At 41.4% G+C, this 20,574-nt stretch overlaps 1 protein-coding gene across 4 annotated transcripts in view; it reads right to left on the bottom strand.

The window, feature by feature from the left end:
- Positions 1-13,756, bottom strand: part of EXOC6 (exocyst complex component 6) — a 94,854-nt gene extending 81,098 nt beyond the window's left edge. For all 4 annotated transcript variants that reach the window (XM_082310514.1, XM_082310511.1, XM_082310512.1 and 1 more), the window contains exon 1: positions 13,620-13,756. In XM_082310514.1, coding sequence (XP_082166640.1) covers positions 13,620-13,702 — 83 coding nt within the window. In that variant the 5' untranslated portion in view covers positions 13,703-13,756. The remainder of the gene's footprint in view (positions 1-13,619) is intronic.
- Positions 13,757-20,574: the final 6,818 nt, after the last annotated feature.

Raw genomic sequence — 20,574 nt, 5'->3', positions numbered from 1 at the left:
TAATTATCTGAAGGCGTACATTTCAACAGATTATGGCACTGCAAGCAATCCTGATAGCAATTCTGCACTTTTCAGAGTTAAACTATCAGACAGACAAATAACCATATTGCAACATCTTGGAGAGAGATACAGAATCCTGAAAGCATCCTATAGCTAATTCTTTTAAATTACCACACAAAATTAACAGAATTTACAATACACACACACACAGTTCTGTTGGGAAGAGAGTGATGACATGGTAACCCTTCCAGATGTACTTCAGGAGATGACTGCCGCGTGCAACTACATCTACCCTAAAAATCTTTCTCTCACTTTAACTTCACATATGTCAGTGGGAAGTGTCATAAAAAGGGGCAAACATGCCTAGCCTATCAAGAGAAATTTTACATGTGTAATAAATAGGTCTTTCATTTTTTGTTTACATTTATACGCTTCTGAATGAAGAACCCCAAGGATCCTCTTCAACTTTATGGGGCCCTGAAGTGGATCCTGTGGTCTGAAATATAGCACAAATCTCAACTGAGCAAAACTGAAAGACATAAGTCAGTTTGTATTACAATTGCTTTCAACCTGTGATCTACACAGCTATAGGAACCTATGGACAACTAGCGGTTGATTCAGACCATGAAACTCTGAAGAGTAAGCTTTTTCTCAGTATGAATCTTCAAACTGGAAAAAAAAAGGAAAAGATCACTGATGTTGGAGATGGAAGTTTGTACTTGATTTTGGCACCAAAAAAAATTACACAACATACGATCTTAATTTTCAGTCTGGAATGACAGAACATTAACTTTAGTGATCAGTTAGACATCAGTACCGCGAATCGGTGACGGGGCAGGTACTATTTTGATTCCTAATTGATGGGGCAAGCAGGGCACCCATGAAGAGCACAAGCAGAGCTGAAGGATTTTTCTGGTAATGTGTAGCGGGTTATTTGTTTATATTTCCCAGAACTCTGCATATAGACAGAGAGACTTTTTTCTGACTCATCCCAACAACTGGACAATATGAGTCATATTAATGCCAGTCTGGGTAAATACAAGGTAGTGCAGAAAGTACACGAAAGAGCAAAAAAAAAGAATTAGGAATAGTCACAGACAGCTTAACCTAAAGGAGAAAGATGTCTCAGTCACTGGCTCGATTTTATTGCAATAGGGATATTTTTACCTTGATATTTTCTTACTAGCTGGGCTGAAGGGAGAAAGACAAACATAAACAGATTTTAATTCAGGTCTCAATGAAAAATGAAGGACAATTTTCAGATATGCAACGACTTTCCAATTGAAGAAAACCAAACAAGGTTACTTTATGCCATAAAAAAACTCCCTAAAATTGTTATTTTCAAAACTGAAACACAATATGAAAAATATGTATTTAATAGGCCTTATTGACAATTTTTTTGTGTCTACATGCAAAAATCTGTTGAAGCACCAGAGGGCACCATTCTATGCATAAAAATACCAGCAAAAAGGCTAATCTCCTGAGAGCTAAAATTCAGCCAAGAATTGTAAAACCTAACCTGCCATGAATTCCACCTGATCCTTCACAAAATAATAATAGTAATTTTAAAAAATCAATTATCCTCAAGTCATCTGATCCATTCTGTAATGATAACTCCATACATATGCATTATCACTCGAAACCACTGTCAAAGATGTCTTCACAAATGGTTACAGTACATCTTGAAAAATATATTTCTGCTCTCATTTCATATAAATATTTTCTGTGCATGCAACCAGGATACATGTTATTAAGTGCCTGCATGCAAATTTGCTTTTTCCCCTCCTCATCCCCAGTCTTCACATCTACATCACCTTCCCACTAGAAGATGAGGATAATCAGAAACCTGAACGCAACTTTCACTGTAATCTACTTGGCGGGAGTTTAGCATGGAAAAGTAAGGCAAGAGTAATCAGAACGAGAACTAAAGTAACTTTGCCCCTTATATCTATGGCAATAGCTGCAACTTTTCAATGGTAAGCAGAACTGTTCAGATACTCAGGCTTCAGGCAAAAATGAACTTGAAGAGTTTATTTTATTAAAATTAAAAGCTCCATACTTTCATAAGAAAATAATGATTCAGAAGATAATATGAATTCCTGGTTGGTGATAAATAACTCTGTCAATTAAAAATCATTACTAAAACAGTCTATTAGATAAAGAAAAAAAAATATCTTTAACAAATCCCTTTTGGGTTTTAAAAAAAGTTATTATTTCTTGAAGGTTTTGGGGTTGTGTTTTTTTGTGTGTGTTTTGCTTTTTTAAATGGGCTATTATTCGGTTTCTAATTGCAACCCATAATCAGGAGAAACATCTCTGAGCTTATGAAGCATTACTGTAAATTTTTTAGAGTGAACAATTCTCTTCCTAGTAATCACTTACAACAACAGGTTCTAACAGCAACAAAGACTCTTAAAATATGTCATCTATTTAATAAATAGCAAAAACACATGTCAGAAAATAGAAAAAAAGCACCAATCTCTTTACAGGACAAAGTAGCTCCTCACTAATGACTTGCCACCTTCAACCATTTTCACACACCCCCAACCCATCCAGTTCTGTCCCATTTCTAGGACGAACTGCAGGTTCCCCACCCCTGCCTACACTGCCACAAAGTCTTTCACTTCCTGATTACACAAGACACGTGAAGCAATTAAAAACTCTATACACACATTCCTTTCAGGGTACTGATAACCGCTTAGTAAGTGTCAATCAGTTACATCTCCATGAATGCTGTGACGATGATGGGAATTACACATATCTGCACAATAGTTGTACAAGTTTGACATGGAGCATAAGCCTGACCATGCAACTTCTGAATTGCAAGGGATGCAAGATAAAAAGATTCATTTGCAGAGCTTCAGATTTATCATTGTGGGGAAAAAAATAAATTTTTAACTGATCACTTTGATCAGTTAAACCAAGTCACAAAAAAAGAAACTGACATACAATTTTTATTCCATTTTTCAAAGTAATCCTTAAAACAAAACACACACAAATAAACCAACCCTCAAATGAATAAACTGTGCTTGGGGAAAATCATGTTTTTAGAATTCATATCTTGCTACCAAAGCCAATTTTCTACTGAGGCTAGAGATGCTCTCAACTAGCTCCCATATACACATTGCAAGAAGTGGCCCAGTAGATGTTTGTCTTCTCCCTCCATTTCTCATTTGATTGAAAAAGAGAGAGAGAGAGAGAGAGAAATTAAAGTTATAAAATAAAATAATATTTACAATTCAAATTTGCATGATGAGATCAGTGGGATCGATGCAAGCACAAAACACCGACCATGCAAATTAATATTCTGCCCTTAAAACAGACCTGTCATTGTGACTATAACCATGGCATCCCTAAGCACGATACTGTATCACATGCTACATTTAAGCTGCAATTTCACAGGAAACACTGCAGAAACTTCCTTTGTCCTACAATATACAAAGATATTTTCTGTTTACACAAACTGCAAACTTTGTAAGGAATTTTCCATGGAGTAATTTCATATAGGTTGCTGCATACACCCTAAAAAGCTTTATAAAATAATGTCCAGGTGTTTCCTGGAATTCAACTGGAGTTACGGTAATAAGCACTTTTCTTAAAACCTAAGCAGCCTTTCTATGCCAGGCGCTACCCAGGGTCCAGTTCTACCATCCTTATTCATAATTACATCTCACTGCTCTATTTAAAAGACCGCATTACATGCCAGAACAACGTAGAACTCAAGCTATGGCCTAATCAGAGAAAAGATTTTATTAATCTTAGTTTAGCTGTTATGCTTTACTTGCCTGGTTTTCCTGGATGTGCAATTTCTGTGAATTGTTCTCACTAATAGTATCCTGTTTCTATGAGCAGGAAAGGGCTGAGTACAGTTTGTTAGTTAACATTACTTCCTATAAGCAGGGTCCATATTCTGTAGTAGCAGCACTACAGCCGTCATTGTTCATGCTGGATAAGCAATGGATCACGCTGATGGCTGTTAATGGACATCCTCTGCAGCGAAACATGAACTGATAATCAGTGAACCCAGATTTGCAATAGACTTCCTCCTTCCTGTTTTTACACTGCTGACCAAGGAGATGCCTCTTCCTGCTAAGCCTTTGTGCGACTTACCGATGTATGAAGCAAGAAACTGAAAAACAAGTGCTGCACTGCTATTTTTTTTTTCTAATTTTGTGTTGTAATAGTAGGAAAAAAAAGCAAAGAAAATGCCAGCTTCACTCACTGTGGTACTAGCTATCGCCATGTAACAAAATGCCAAGTTTGGCCATCTGTTTTATATACCTAAATGGATACAGTGGACATAGTTGGAACCTATGTTATTTCATAGAAAATAAAATGAGAAACTGAAGTCCACATAGCAATGCTCTTATCTTCCCTTAATATTTCCACAGACTCCAACATAAAATGTTCCATTCACCTCTAAAGGAAACTGTGAGCTTCTAAGTTCTTTTTAAAGATTTGATCAGATTTCTATTACACATGTCCCAGAAATAATTAGCCATCTATTACCACCTATAGCTAATCTGTCTTCTTTATCTGGGGCACTTAAGACAAAATCTTCAAGATAAATACGTACCAATCGTTTCAGTAGAGCCTTCACAAGACATATGAAATAAAACAGAACATTCAATGTCACAAATGTCTAAGTTACCTATTTCAATAGGCTTTGAATACCAACACTACGCATATGTAAATATATTATTTTAGAAATCAATAAGTTCCAGATTAAATGTGTCACATTCCTCTGCAAACATATAATCAAAGCATATATTTTCCAATAATTTTATATTATTTTTTGCTAACTCTATGAGCTCACATAGCCTATACATAGAAAATCATTGTGTATTTATTTCTCTCATGTAAATCAACAGCCTATACTATACATCCTTTGCACACGCACATCTCCCAGGATCACTGAAGAAAATGAAATATGACTTTAAAAAAAGTCTGTTTTTAATTCAAAAGCCCAACTAAAATTAACTCACAGTATTTCTCTCTGTTGGGAAGCAACTAACAGTGTTGAAGCAACTGACTTCTACTACTCTGTTACCTTACTCCAGTCCTCTACCTGCTCAATAAACAGACTAAGCGGCAGAAAATCTGTTCATGCCTTAGGAAAAGGTGACACTCCAGCATGCCACAGAAACTCCACATTTCAAGAGAAGGTAGCACACATGTTTATGAAACAAAACAGAACAAACATACAGTATAAAACAATATTAACTATGTTACTTTTATGTTGAAATTAACTAAAAACAAAACTCAGAAGAAAACACTGCCTCGCTGAAATCAATGGGGTAGAAATCCTTTAAAGTCACTCTATGCATAAGGAAGTGTGCAAACTGTGAAAGTCCCAGTGCGAGCTGCTACCAACAGAAACATCTAAATGCCTGTAATAGAAAGAAGAGTCTATTAAAATTGAAGTATGCAATACTTGGAAGTTGAAACACTGCTTTTTAAAGTCGAAATGTCTTAAAAGTATCCCCCTAGGTACACATACTACAGTATATTGATTATTAATTTTGTATGACTCTGATTCATGGGAGAATTCAAGTTACACTCACTGCAGTTTGGCAAGCAAATTACTTTCTCTGAGACATAGTGAAAATCCCACTCACGATATCAGAGCTGAACACCTTTCTCACGCTATATGGAAAAAAAAAACCTCCCAGCCCTCTCTGCAGGTCCCTAGTGCAAGCCTGTTCAAAGACATCTTTCAGATCCTCTCTGTTTAACCCCAAGTCTTTCCATCAAGGCTGATGCACTCTAAAACCTGCTTCTTTCCTTCTTAATACTTCCGTCAGTGTCAGTGATTAAGTTCCCTACCAGTTTGGTATTCCTGGCAAAGGTCGAGATACAGGAAGGGCTTCAGCCAGGCTCCAGGAGAGATTGTTAACTCCTTCCTGCATAGGATGCAGTTTGTCAGGCATACAAATAATTCCTTAGTAGACATGGACAAGATGAGGAAGAGAAGCGATGTTGAGCATACTTTAAGCTGAACATCAAATTGAACATGATGTCATTGTTTTACCAAGGTCTGTGGTGACAGGGATTAGGTTTGGGCATTTCAACCACCAACAGATAATAGCCAGAAAGACTGACAACAGCTGGATTTTACAACTAGCTATAGCAAGCCCTTCAGTAAGATAAAATCTAATGTGATTACTTGATGCTGATGCCAAGCTAGGTTGATGTTTTTGAATGAGTTAGTACTTAATAGTTTACTACAATCCATAGAAATAGTTTCCTATTTGCGAACCCATTCCTGGCATTATCTTAGAAGCATTATTTAAGAAATATCAATCCTCATGGATTTTTATGAGCTCATTTTAGCAGTATAATCCATAAAATGCAACATGACAAAACTTGCTTAACTGCAGTTGCTGTAATTCCAGCCTTGTATGTGCAAACACTCTAGCACTTACAGGTCAAGAACAGGCTTATATTTAATTGAATTATGCTAAGGCTCCACAGGTAGACATCTGTATTGACAGAACTACAAAATCTCAGACAAATGGTTCAGCAATGCACACAGAAAGCTAGAGTACAGTGTGTGCTGTTGGCTTTCCAAAAAAATCTGCAAGAATGTAAGTACCCATGTGACTGGCATTTGTGAAGGATGTAAAATTATGCATTTTCTATGCATATGGCACGTCCAAAATCTGGGTCAACAGACACTAAATAAAATCAGCTTGAGGAACAAGTCGATGAAGAAATGACATGAATAACAATTGGCTTTCCTGAATTTAACTGAGGTAACAGTTAATAAGCCATTCATATGATGAGAAGGTTAAATTTAAATGAGACACAATGATACAAACTGCATGAACCACCTATCAAGTACACTATTCTGGATCTTCTGGCAGATGATCCTTCTATTTTGAAAGCTTTAATGTATTTTGAAACATGTTTCCTAAACACAGGAACAATTTCAAGCTCCTTGGTAATGCTTGTGAAATTGGAGAGAGCTATTTCAGAAGTATTATTCACATAGGTTACTAGTTAGGTTAAAGCTTCATTTGGCAGTTGCCCATTTGGAAAACACTGCAAGAACTGAGTCAGAAGCTGATGCATGAACACTTAAAAAGATCAAGATAACCTGATTTGCAGACACATATTTCATGACAAACTTAATCAGCACTGAACCTGAAGATTTTGTGCACAACAGAAAAATGCAGTACAGATACGATTACCCACAAACACTTTCAGGCTTTATAAAAAGTAGAGAAGTACTATAATGAAACTTGCAGCAATGGAAGCGAATCCTCACCTTCTTCTAAAATATTTTTTGCCACCAATGGTAAATCTGCCTGAAATATCAGGCTAGCCCACAAAAAAAATGAGAACTGCAGTTCTGCAGCTGAATATATAAATGCCAGATTAATCAGTCTACAGCACGCACTCTTCTTATGCTGTTTTGACTCTATGTAATGGACTAGCAATAAAAAAATACTGCTCCTTCCTAGCAATATACAGGGTGATAGACCTGCTCACATAGACAGTTGCTTTATCTGACTGTTGCCTTTCAACTTAAACGGAGTATCATCAAATCCTGCACCAAGTAGCACAACTTGCAACTGACACTACAAGCCAGCCACCGGTTTTTCAGGATACACTGTTCGCAGAGAGCAGGCCATTCTCCTTACTCTATAGCAACCCTGTTGCAAAACAGGAGTTAGCTATTATAATAAAGATTAACTGATAGATAAATATACATCAAAGTACACTCTGTGACCTGATCCAAAAAAGACCACCACTAACACACAAGGAATTTCTAGTTCCTTTGGGCAACGTTGTAACTTCAGTTTGAAAGGGAACCAGGAGTGAAACACATTAACTTGAAAACTGAGCAGGGCTTGAAGATAGACCATTAATGAAGACACAGACTACTTATTTTCAAACCATAAAAATAGCTTACAACATTGTAAAACATTATCATACTATTTGAAATTGAAACACATGATCAAACCATTTCAATTCTTCAAAGCATTGGTTGATAATCTCAGAGTTTGCTCTATATTTAAACCAAGACTAAGCTATAGCCAAAATTCGAATTGCTGGCTCATAATCCAAAACCAAAATAATGAAAACACAGAAAAATGCCTTTAGACAATCACACCTGACAAGTGAGACCACAGGGCAAATATGAGGGCAACCACATTTTGTCATTGGATAACCACATCACAAATCCCAACCGCCCATCAGCAAGTGCTCAGAAAAAAATATTTCCCAGCCTGCGACTGTGTTAATGCTGTACTATTTTCCCACATCTAGAGAAGTCATTCATACTGCCTATGCTACTGCTTACTAACTATTCTGCTAAAGATACAGAATCATATAACTAAATCATGAATGCTAGTAATAATAGCATACACTTTCACTAAAACAAGTTACATTGAGGCTTCAGAGCATCTTGTCATACTCCAAAGGGTGTTTTAGGCACTTTGTTCACTTGGCTTTGGACAGGCCCCCTCAAGGGATACAGGAATATCTCCAAAATACAAATTACGGCCCCCAGTCTGGGCAAAGCACTTGCAGTTGCAAAGTGTACCACAACTCAGTAAAAGCTGCAGAATTAGACTCTCACTCCATATTTCTACCTCTGAATTTTCTTAGAAACCTTGATCAGGAAAGGACAAAACAGTCTTTCTTGAACCACTATTGCTACCTTCGCTTCCTCAATTTACTTCTGCAATAACGCCTTACTGAAGTGTGCCTTTTACCTTCAGCTTTTCTGCAACACAAGGACAGAAGTTCAGAATGAACAGTTATCAATTGCTTCTAACACTTCACCCATACTCATTTATGAGGCTCACAACAAATCTACATCCTAGCTCCAAACTCTGTTCAACCTAAATGTGGAAAAAGCAGCACCATGCAGAAGCGATTTTGCTTTGCAGCTGGGTGGCTCAGTGCTGCTTTTACCAGTGCAATGCAGTCCTAGGTCAGTGGAAGGTCACCGCAGCATATTGCAGCATCGACAGAAACGCATAACCTAACAGCTCTTGGCAGTGTGATCCCCATAGCCAGAGACAACAGGCCAGTGAGATGTCTTCATAGGAGGTCCTCTAATAACTCTGCAAAGAAGTTTCACGGCCAGGACAACTTACAGCAACCTAGAAGATGCTCTAACATCTACCAGGCAACAGCTTGGTGATGACAGATTTCAGGAGCAGAGGAACAGAGAAGTTGCTTAAGGGCATTTTTACACTGACTTTTGAGGAGCACTTTCTGAGCTGCAATTGTGTGTCAAAGCCACAGAGTACATCTCACTTACAGATACATCAATAGACATAGCACCTCCTTATCAACTTCACCTTAGCTACAAAATTGCCATCATCGATTCCCCCATAATTTTTAAATTTTATTTTACATTTGTATCAGTTGTTTAGTCACCTGATTGTGGGCACGGAGGTGCTCCTCTGACAGGCTGTGCAAGAGGATCACAGAACACTGCAGAGACAGTGATGCGAAGCTCATGAGATGAAGTGTTCAGAAAAAGTCTACCATATGCTTACGCAATACATTGCCAAGCTAGACTTTAAGAGTTAATTCATTTATTTTTAAAAAGGGCTTTGAAATATTACACATTACCACAAGCTGAAAGAGACTCATAAGTATAGTATATCAGGATCCTGGCAGAACAACATCTTCTACTCTGTTGAGCTCCACTTTGATCTATTTCGACCAACATAAAACCAATCAGCAGATAAGGTCAATTATTTTCTTCTGAATAGACGTTATCTTATTAATTACCCTGGCATGTCCAACAGAGTATTCAAGAAGAGTGAAGACATTCTTAAAAATTGGCTTTTGAAATTTTGCTAATATGTATTTATACAGAGTTCAGTGAGGGTTTGAAAGTTTTTTGTTATTAACTTTTAAAGTGCTTATCTTTTTTTTTGGAGAGGGATATGGGAATTGCCTTTCTTTCTTTTTGTCTTTTTCTTTTTCCTTTATAAAGATTAGAAATGCGCTGACAACTCTCCCTGGTTTTGCAAAGCCCAACAGTATGTATATGACATGTATTATAAGATATTAACACATTATATAAAAAGGTGAGAGTGACAAGCCTTTAACAGGTGTTGTCATTAATCTCAGTTAGCCATTAAAGCTAGAAAGATGTTGATAAAAGTTTCACAGAGTCTGCTGGAAAAAAAAATTAATCCTGGCCTGCTATATACACAGTCTGCCTATTTAATGAAAAGCATGTTATACAGTTGATTTAGGTCTCATTTATAATGATTCAGCATGTGTCGCTAAATTTAGAGATGCAAGTTAAATACCAGCAATTTAAAATCAATAAATTCATCCACTTAAAATGTAAAAAGAAAATTAAATTCAATCAAATACATCTCTTCATTTTATATTTCTTGAGATGCAGAGCAATCTTTAGGAGCTAACTTACCCCCCTAAATGGTAAATAATCCCACTTGTACTAGCTCTACCTTGATTCCTCCTATAAAGGACCTGAGTTTCACATTCCTATACATGGGTGGATCTCAGCACTAGAAAAACACCTGCAGGATCAGTCTGTATGTTGTTCCTTATCTGTAAATTTCACACAAAAACATTATATATCAATATATGCTATTATTTTTTATATCATAAGCACAAGTGCTGCCGCTCTTCTAGCAGGGTAGGAAACAGCACCCTGGCAGAGACAGCTATACCAAACTAGCAAACAAAACACTGAAGAAAACCAAGAGCAGAAACATGTTTCCATGGAATCTACGTACAGCCCACAAAAAAATTACACTTCCTTTGTGAAGCATGGATGCATTAGGCAGATATTAAGATCTTGATATGAACAATTAAGGATAAGTCAGATCTTGCATATCCTACGATCTTCAGCATCTAGTATTACCTCATGCTACTTATCCGAACCACTCACCTCAAGCCCCTTCTTTTGTTCTGCTATTTAAGTAGGTATGTTGGTTCTTTATTTCATGTCATGATGCTGTAAATATTCTCCCAGCATTACAGACCACAGATTACAAAAATATTCCATTTCACATAATGAGATGAATGTAATTTCAGTCATTATGAGACTGCTGGCATCAATGGCTTCCACAACTGGAAATCGATGGATCGCTTTATGTTGTAGCCTTATGCAACTGCACATAAAATTACTCATTTCTTTGATTTATATTGTTTAGCAAGTAAAACCTAGATCTTGTGCAGAAAATAACGCTCCATTTTACATTCACGCTTTGGTTCATTGAAATAGATCTTGAAATTAGATATGGGATTTTAGACTTTTCAGTTTCACACAGCAATTCATAAATTTGAACAGGCATAGCTGAACAGATAGCTACAGTTTTGATTTTAAACACTACTTTTCTTATAAAGTAGCAGCATATTTCTGTGATGTTGGCTGGACTTCTTTCAAAACACTCAGCCAGGTGTAACCATTCTTTAGCCTCATTTTTTTGATGTGTAAATGAACACTAGGGGTTAAATCAGACTAACATGCACTTCTCTTCAAAAAATTCTGAAAGTGAGCAATGCAAAACTGCCCTTCTGAAAAGTCAGTAAAATAACAAGGTAGATAAGCTAGATGAGATACAAATAGAAAAAGAAAGGACAGGAAGATGCAAAGAAATTAAGAAACTAAATGTTCATATTTGTAAAAACTTTTGACACATTTTAAATGTTTAATGTGAATAAGAGATTCATATTGTCCCTTCCCCCTTTTACATCCCTCTCCCATCCACACTTGTGGTTCCCAAACATGCCTTCTTCCACTGTGCAGCCTGATTCTCTGCATGTCCTTTACATAGGTTCCTCTGATATAAGCTCTATACTGGAAATGGTAGCAAAACTGCAATTGTATTTAATATTTTGTTGCTAAGTTTTTCGGTTTGGTGTGTTTTTTGCAGACATCAGCTCCAACCTGCCTGGGCTTGTTAGCTGAAACATGGCTAAACTGCCTCCAGGGACAGCTCAAGTCTGAAAGCATCTGAGCTCCTTTCTCTCAACCTGAGCTCACAAACTCTCACAGGAGAAGCTCCTCATGATGCTCAGCTTTGACACCTTATTCCCAATACTGGCTGTGTTTAAGGAACAGTAAGGGGAGATCAGAGCACAGTTTGCTCCAAGCTGGCCTCCAAGACCAGGCTGACCCCACAAGCAGCCCCTGGGTGATGTCTGGGCCACCCCACCACACTCCCCATTTGGGATCCTTGAGGACTGATTGAATAGCCTCAGCCTGGCACAAATGCCTCGACTGCCACCCCCGCCACAGCCCTCAGCGCTGGAGGACCCGCTGCAGACATACGCAGCCAACCACAAAATCATTCGCTGCAAAGTGACCCATTTTGCGTGCAATATACATTTCTCTTCCGTCAGTTCTCGGCACTGGGTTCTCCCTTTCCCAGCCCTGCCCATGCTTTCCGGTGGGCACCATCCCCTCTCCAGGGAAAGCCAGCAGTGCTGTGCTCACTGCCCTGCAGCATGCTGCCACACAAACCGCCTTTTCCAGTTCCCTGCACCGAGGCTCTCTGTATCTTCCCAAAGAGATAACGTGCAAATTCACAGTTCTCTCTCTCCAGTTTGGCTAGTGTCTGTGCTTTTCCACTGCTTTCAGACATCTCTAATCAGGGAAGCATCAGCACAGCTCCAAGATGAAGATGGCCTTTCCCCCTGCACCTCCTCCATATCCCGATTCAGTCCCTCCAGGCCCTGCCCCTCTCTCCCCAGCTCAAACTCAGGGGCACTGACACGTTTATAGAAATTAAGCAAAACATTTTCTTCAACATGCAGGCTATGCCATTTGGCAGTATGTGGAATTGGAGGGAAAAGGAAAATAAAAACCCATTGAAGTCACGGCATTTCAGAAACGCTCTGAGCATGGTCACATTTCCAGAAGAAACCTGACCGGGGCAGGAGATTTGAGACTGCATTAGAAAGGTTGCACATAGAGCAGCCCTGCAGTTACTGATGCAAACACCCACCCACAATACGGTCTCGGTCCCGTTCCCAGCACAGACCCGGGGGTACCGGCACACCCCAGGGAGATGCCCCCTGTCCAGGCGCAGGGCAGGAGCCCACCCTGCCCGGGCGACGAAGAGGCCGGCAGCGGGTTACGGCGGGCCCAGCCCCGGCGCCCCGTCCCGAGGCCGCGCTCCGGCCCCGCCGCGCCCACCCCCGCCGGAAGCCGGGCAGGGCCCCGCTTCCCCGGCAGACAATGACAGAGGGAGGCCGGCCCGGGGGCCGGGGCACGGCCGCAGCCTCCGCTCGGCCCCCCGTCCCTGTCAGCGCCGCCGGCCCGGGGGTGACAGCCGCCCGCGGCCGCGCCGGCCCCGCTGCCTGCCGGCCCCGCTGCCTGCCCCCACCGCACCGGCCCCTTCTCCCTCCGCCACCCCAGGGAGGGCCGGGAGGCGGCGGTCGGGCCTCCGCTGGGCGCCCCCGGGGGCTGCGCGCCCCCTCCGGGCCCGGAGGGGCTGCTCCCGCCGGAGGCGCTGCGGGCGGCCGAGCGGCGTCTCTGGGGAGGAGCTGTCAGAAAGCGCGGCCGGGCCGGGCCGGGCCGAACTGCGGCTCCCCGGGCAGGCGGGCGGGCAGGGCGGGGCCGGGGACCCTCGCCCGCCGTCGGCGCCGCGGCCCCCGCCGCCCCTCACCTCAGGGTGGGTCCCACGCAGGCCGTGTCGGTGCTCTCGATCTCCTGCAGGATCCGATCATGCTCGGGGAGATTCTCCGCCATCTTGGATGGGAGGGACCCGGCGGCCGCGCCGCTGCGGGAGGCGCCGGGGAGGGACCGGGGGCGGAGGCGGCCGCAGAGCCGGGCGGGGGGCAGCGGGAGCCGCCGGGGAGCGCTTCCCGGCGCGGAGGGGGACAGGCGGCCCGGGCGGGGGTGAGGAGGGGGGGGAAGGGGCGGGCGAGGAGGAGCGGGTCGCCCCGGGCCGCGCCCGCCCGGTTCGCCCCAGCTGGCCGGTGCCCCGCGGCCCCTGTCAGGGGAAGGGCTGCGCCGGGGGCGCCCCGGGAGCCCGGCAAAGCCTCTCCGTCCTCCGGGCAGCTCCGGGCGCTGGTGTCCGGTGGTAGACCGCGGGCAGCTGCCCCTGCCTGGTGCCACCCGCTCCGCCCCGCTCAGCGCCCTGGGGCAGAAGAGGGACACCCAGCACCCGACCCCTCTCCCGGCCGCGCTGCGGACGGAGCAGCTGCCCTTCCCGCGCCCCGTTGCACCGCGCTGCAGAGGCGCCTTGAAGGCTGATAGGGTCGGCACCGGCCTTTCCCTCTGGGCTAGTTCTCGTTTGTTTCTTGGGGTGCGTTTGTTTTTTTTAAATTTACTTGTTTTGTTTCGCTTTTAACAGCTCCCGCTCGCGTAGGCGCGGGCCGTGCTCGTCGCAGCAGGGCGGCGGCGGCGCGGGGCGGAGCGGAGCGCGCTGCCACCGGCCCCGGCCCCGGCCGCTCTGCGGGGGCTTCTGCCGTCGAGTTGGGTCAGCGACGTGTTTCCTGCCTTTCTGTAGGCGACAGAAGTTCGGGGGTCGGGGTAAAAATAGAACCACCAAGAAGCGCACCTTTCTGCACGTTGGCTTGCTGCGTTTCTCGAGCAACCGGCATATTGCTTCCTAGTGCCCCCGAGCATCCGTACAGCAAAGCTTCGTTTTTCAATGAGGGAGGAATAGCCCATTTTCTATTTAAATTATACACTTAGTGGTTTGTGGCCAAAGATGAGCTAGTCCTTGGGTTTTGCATGCTCGGGAGACAGGATACACCTGCTTTCTGGGCAAAGTTATCTGCGCACGAGTGGGAAGCCAACATAAAGAAATAGGCCTAAAGTGTAAAACTTCGGGGCGATGTGTGGCTACTTTTCCCGTGAGGAACTGACAGCAGTTTACAACCATGAATGCATCAAAGTCTAGACAGCAGCCAGCTACACTTGTGTTTGGCACCCTTCCAGTTACTGTAATCAAACTCATCGCCTCTCCTGCCCTGGTGCAACTACACCTGGATGTTGGTTAATAAATGGCACTGAAGGCTCTGCACATCTTGTCTATGCTTGTGGCTTTTTCATATTCAGTGTTGATTCAGATGAATTTATTGATAACACCTACTAAAATCAACAAGAACTGTTCCAAATGGAGACAAGTGCCTACAAAGTGCATACTGCAGAAAGAAAACAGGAAAAATCCTACAGGCTACTGCTGCAGTAGTATTTCCTTCAAGAAATCACTCAAATGCAGTAGCAATCTTCCCACATTCCTTTTTTTTTTTTTCATCACCAAATTACTGAAGTAATAGATTGACACATGTATTTTTCAGGGTGAATTAAATTTTCTTTCTTTAGCCTGATAGTCATTGCAACCTGACGCCTACAGTGCCAGGCAGGCTATTTTTAAAACTCTTCTACAGATACTGACAATATACTTAGACACATAACATCATAGTCTTTTATGTATTACTTTTTTGCAAGGATGAACACGCAGAGGAAATTTTTTTCAGTTGCACTTTTACCATTAAACAGTTTCCATAAGCTGCAAATGAAAAAAATATTAAAATCTTCAGATATTTAGGAATATCAACAGTAAAACTTTAAGCAGTTGTGTCTTCAGTGATTTAAAAAAAAAAAAAGTTGTATTTATTAAAAATCTAAGTAATTAATTCCTTAAAAATGTAGCTGTTAACATCAAACTAAAAACACTGCTACACAAAAGAGCAAATTTCCCCTCGTTCTCATGTTTAAGAGTAATTTCTTTCTTCCCAGAGAATCTGCAGCCAGCCTTCAGTAACAGATAGCTTTGTCCTGGTGAAAAGAAAGGGCTGAGCAGGTGACCTTGGTTTGTATTTTTTCATTTAAGGCCAATCACATTGAAATTAAACTCAGCTTTCCTGTAGATTTCAGGGTCAGGAAAACAAAGTTTGTAATATATTGGGCTGACTGAAATAACAGCTATAGAATGGAACAAATCCATCATGAACAATATAATATTATCTCAAAGATGCATACCTTAGAGTGGTTCCAAGAGGCAGCTCAAAGGACTGGATCTCAGCAAGGGCATTTTCATATATCTGATCTTTGTTTTCTTCTAGATACAATTCTGACAGATTTGACTTGCTTTTCCTTGCCATAGATTAGCATAAAACTAATCTAACTTTAGGAGAGGACTTTTATTCTGATTATTATCGTTGACTAAGTGACTCTGTAGTCAGCAAAACCAGGCATGAAAAAACAGATCCTGCGCTAACCTCGTGACTCCTGAGGACTTTGTGTCCAAGAATGGTGCACAGCTGCTGTTTTCCTGTCTCTGCTGGTAACATTTGCCTCGTATGCTGTACCCAGGCCGGCAGAGTCTTTTTTGTGTGTGCGTCCAATTTATTTATATTAACAGGAAATTTACTGGCAAAAAATAATATTTTTACATCCTTGTAATAGTTCACCAGCAATAAATATTAAGCCTGAAATTTGGCCAGTTTGAAGATCTGAAAAATTTTAAAGTCATTTCAGACACTAGACATCAATGCTCAATTTCTCTGTTCACTTTTAGGAGATTAAAAAATAATATTTTTTTAAAAATAATGTATTTTACCTTTTGGTATATAAAAAGCCTGCACACACAAGAAATTAGCTGGATTTATGAAGCAGGTCTATGGACCCTGTAAAGCAGACTGGAAAAGCAGAGAAACTTTTATGTTCTCATCTTTTTCCTTTTCAGCATTAGTAGATGCTACTTATAGTAACAGTGCAAAAAATGCTCTGGGATAACTGTGTTTTTTATATGAGTGTGCAATAAACAAAACTGTTACTAATTCATTACCTCCATGGAAGAAAAAGAAAATGAACTCCTACAAATGTTGAGAGCAGTGCTGCTCTCAAGTCATTGTCATTATGACGATGGCAAAGAAACTACTTTGCACAACTACTACCAATTACTTTAATTGCAGGCAGTTATTTCAAACACAAGACTGGAGTTCTAGATCTTTCAATTTAAACAACTTTTCAGAAGTCTAATTCAATAGGGTGTGGCAATCTTATTGTATTTGGTTATTTTGGATATTTCAATGGTCTTAATCAAAATTTGTCTCCTATCTCAGTACTGCTTCTGACAAAACTGATGAGAGTCTTAACGCTGATGGTGCAGTCAACAGTTAAATGCAGGAAAACAGAAATTACTGATTTCTGACCAGGGTGATATATTGTTTATTCATTTCTCCGTGGCGAGCGGGAACACTGAGAAAATGAGCTCACATCAGTAGCAGTGGGAAAGAGCTCTAAAGGCTACAACGAGTTACATGTGTACACATCTGTAACGTGTTCCCTTGAACAAGCTGCTTTAATCACCTGTTTATTTTTAAACCAAAATTAAGCAATCGCTCTATTGGCATTAATATCCAATACATTTCCTGCTTTCATGTTCTAAACAGAGTTGTGAGCCATTTTTACACCTTTCACAAGAAATGGGAGCCTGTGATTGACCCATCCAGCCACTGGATGTCACACAAATGCAGATGAAAGTGTATCGTAACTACTCATTCTAATCTTAACAAACGCCAGATTCAGTATTAATTTATCAATTATGAGGTGACACTGTGAAAGTAAACTGCAAAAATTATTACACTGAATAAGCTGAAGCTTAAGCTTATTCATGTGATAGAAGAAAGTACATCCGTTGCCACTGTGGCAGAGCACAGGCAGGCCAGGTAAATCAGAGACGCCTTGGACATCTACACCCAGCCATCGCACACCATGGCTTGCAAGAAAAATAGGATGCAGCGATGGGAGCGTGACGCTTTATACAGAGTGCTTTTGTGAATGTTTTTTATGTGATTTTAAGTGAGTTTGATACTTACAGAGTCTTTGGGCACAATTTCTTCTTCCTTCTTTCCCCAAAACTCATGCAGAAGCTTGCTTTAGGAGTAAATCAGCGGAAATAAACAGTACTCTGAATCTGTTGTGCAAACGTTGTTGTATGTATCACAGCTGCCTGGAAATAAATATGTTTAATAACAAAGCAAAACAATGTAAAAAGAAACAAACAAATACAAAAGTGAATGACCAAGAAATAGGCAGGTGTTACAGTCTGTTCGGTTGTGGAAGTGGGTGTTGAGGTACCTTGGTTCTCTGTACAGGGTTAGACCAAATTGCACCAGGCCCAGCTGCTTGGCTCTCCAGAGTGGTTTACACCCATGCTGAACCTGTGTAAGACCATGACATGTGGAGAAGGATGGTATAGTGGTGGATCTGTAGCTGACCCCAGATCGGTGGGCAGGAGTCCATTAATATCTGCCAAAAGCTTTTTCTGCTGCAGGAGATCCTGCTTCTTCCCCATGTTGTCTGTCCAACCTGCGCTCCCCATCTCCGTTTCTGTCTTCTGCTCCTCCCCACCTCTTCCATAATCCCGGTGCTGATTAGACGTGCCCAAAGTCTACTTCTTTCAGTCATACGTGAGCTTTTCCTTTTTCTGGCTGAGTTCAGGGCCACTCTGAAAAGGCTTTAGGGAACTGCCATGTCCAAGTAAATAAAGTTTTTTTGCAAAAAAGACAAAAGGACAAATTCAGTACTGTGACATGACACAAGCTGATGCATTCATCAGCTTCTGGCAGAACACTGTATCTTTGCTCCACAACTATACATAACAGGCTCAGAGGCTGCAGCTAAATAGACTATCAGCAAAGACAGTGCTAAGTATTTAATTACTTTTTTAAATTTATGGAACTCCCCATGCTGAAAGGGAGAGTAGGAATTATGGTTTCTGAGGCATCATACTTGTACTAGTTGAAATTTAACCAGGTCAAGAAGCCTGAGAAAGTATTCATCTGCTAGAAGTCCCTGACAGAAAAAGGGAAGATATTTTCTGTGCTTGTTAAACTCTTGCTGTTTCTGTGAAGGCGGTATTTCATTGCCTGGACAGGCAGAAACCTCAGGGCCTACGCTGTAAAGACAGCTGCTGCCATCTTTCTAAGCATCCTGAGATTTTCCTTTGAAAAAAATATGCCAAAGCACCTATTTCTTGCAGAAGGTGTAAAAAAGGTTCACAACTCCGTATAGAATAAGAGGGGAAATTCACAAGATTGTGAAGCAGGATGCAGAGTCTTATCTAGAACAAAACTGCTTTTGCCACGTCCTTTCTCCCTTTCCTCCCCTAAGTCCTACTCTTCCCCAACCCCAATGGGATACCAGAGGGCCAAGAACTGCTTGTTTAAATCTAGCCTGCCCGCATTACTGCTTTAAAAATATGTGTTACCCACATGACAATTACAAAAAGCATCGCATGTGCTGTAGTATAGAGCCATCCCTACTGGGTATGTAATTCCAGTGTAGATTACTTTTTCTTTTAAATTACCAATGCAAGATTAGCAGCATCAAGTCATCAGAGATTTGTTTTATTTTCTTTCCCAGTTGGATTGGAATCCATTTTGAATGATTCATGGAAAAGAGGGAAGGGGGAAAATGTCCACCCTCAAATGGAATTACTATAGATAATTTTCACACGCAATGCCATCCATAACAAATGACTTCATTGGTCATTGCCAGGATATCTCCTCTTTACATCCCTCCACAAGGACAACAAAGGCATTAGTCATTTCTCTGGCATCTCTTGCGCTGGTGCTGCCTCCTTTCCTAGGCTCATCCCCAAACTGGACCCTTGCAAACCAGCTCATTCTCCCTAGGACCTGTGGCACCCGCTCCTGTTCCCCTTGTGCCTACTTCTTTTCTGGTGGCCAGATCCATTTCTGCCTGCCTCTCGGATGAAGCGTGGTGGCAACAACCCTGTCAAATAGTTCTTGGGAGAGACAGGCAGATAAGGAGCTACTGAAATTACCACTGCCATCTTTTTCCTTTGGTGCAGATGTGCTTTAAGAAATTTTATTTAATCTGTAGCCTGAATAGACACCTGAACTTCTTGATGAATACTGTCATCAGAGATTTACCAGGAGGAAGAATTGAACTCTGACTTAACGTTAACACGCACTTAACGTTACCTTGCCATCAACAGTACAGCTGCATCCAGCTCAGCCTGGCCCACTTGATCAGAACAAAATGATTTTTCTCAAATATACTATTGAAAGTTTGCAATGGGAAGCTCAGACTAATATAGTGCTCAAGGCTATGCTGCCAGGAATCAGGCACCTTTGCCCAAGCAAATACAGCAAGAATAGCTATGCAGGAACAGATAATTCAGTGTAACCTGTGCAGTAATAACCTATGTACAACATAGGCTGGGCTGAATGGAGTACTTAGAGGTTCAGCCTGAGCTGGCAGCAACACGTTGAAAACCACAATCTTTTCTCTATAAAAAAGGACTTCTGGTACCTTTCTAGGCCTCTTCATTCGCTATACACAAAAAAAATTATTGTTGGAATTTTTCATTTTTTGAGATAAAAGCATGCAATCGTGTATGAAATAGGAGTTCAAAAATAATTTTAATAAAAGGTATAGTGGTTACCTACTTCTTATGCTTTGATCTTTATAATCTACTGCTTTTTCAGATTAAACACATCTTGGACACATTAATAAATTTGATATTAACTTGTAGAAACTATAAGATAACCTTTCCCAGATTAGGTAGAAGGCCTCTGTGTATGACTCACAGCCATTTGCTGCAAATGAATATGTTTTTTAATTGTCCCAAATGC

Source organism: Platalea leucorodia (genome assembly GCF_965183815.1).
Source record: "Platalea leucorodia genome assembly, chromosome: 4".
NCBI classification, from domain to species: Eukaryota; Metazoa; Chordata; class Aves; order Pelecaniformes; family Threskiornithidae; genus Platalea; species Platalea leucorodia.
The sequence above is the reverse complement of the archived record's forward strand: the minus strand, read 5'-3'. Positions and strand labels throughout refer to the sequence as shown.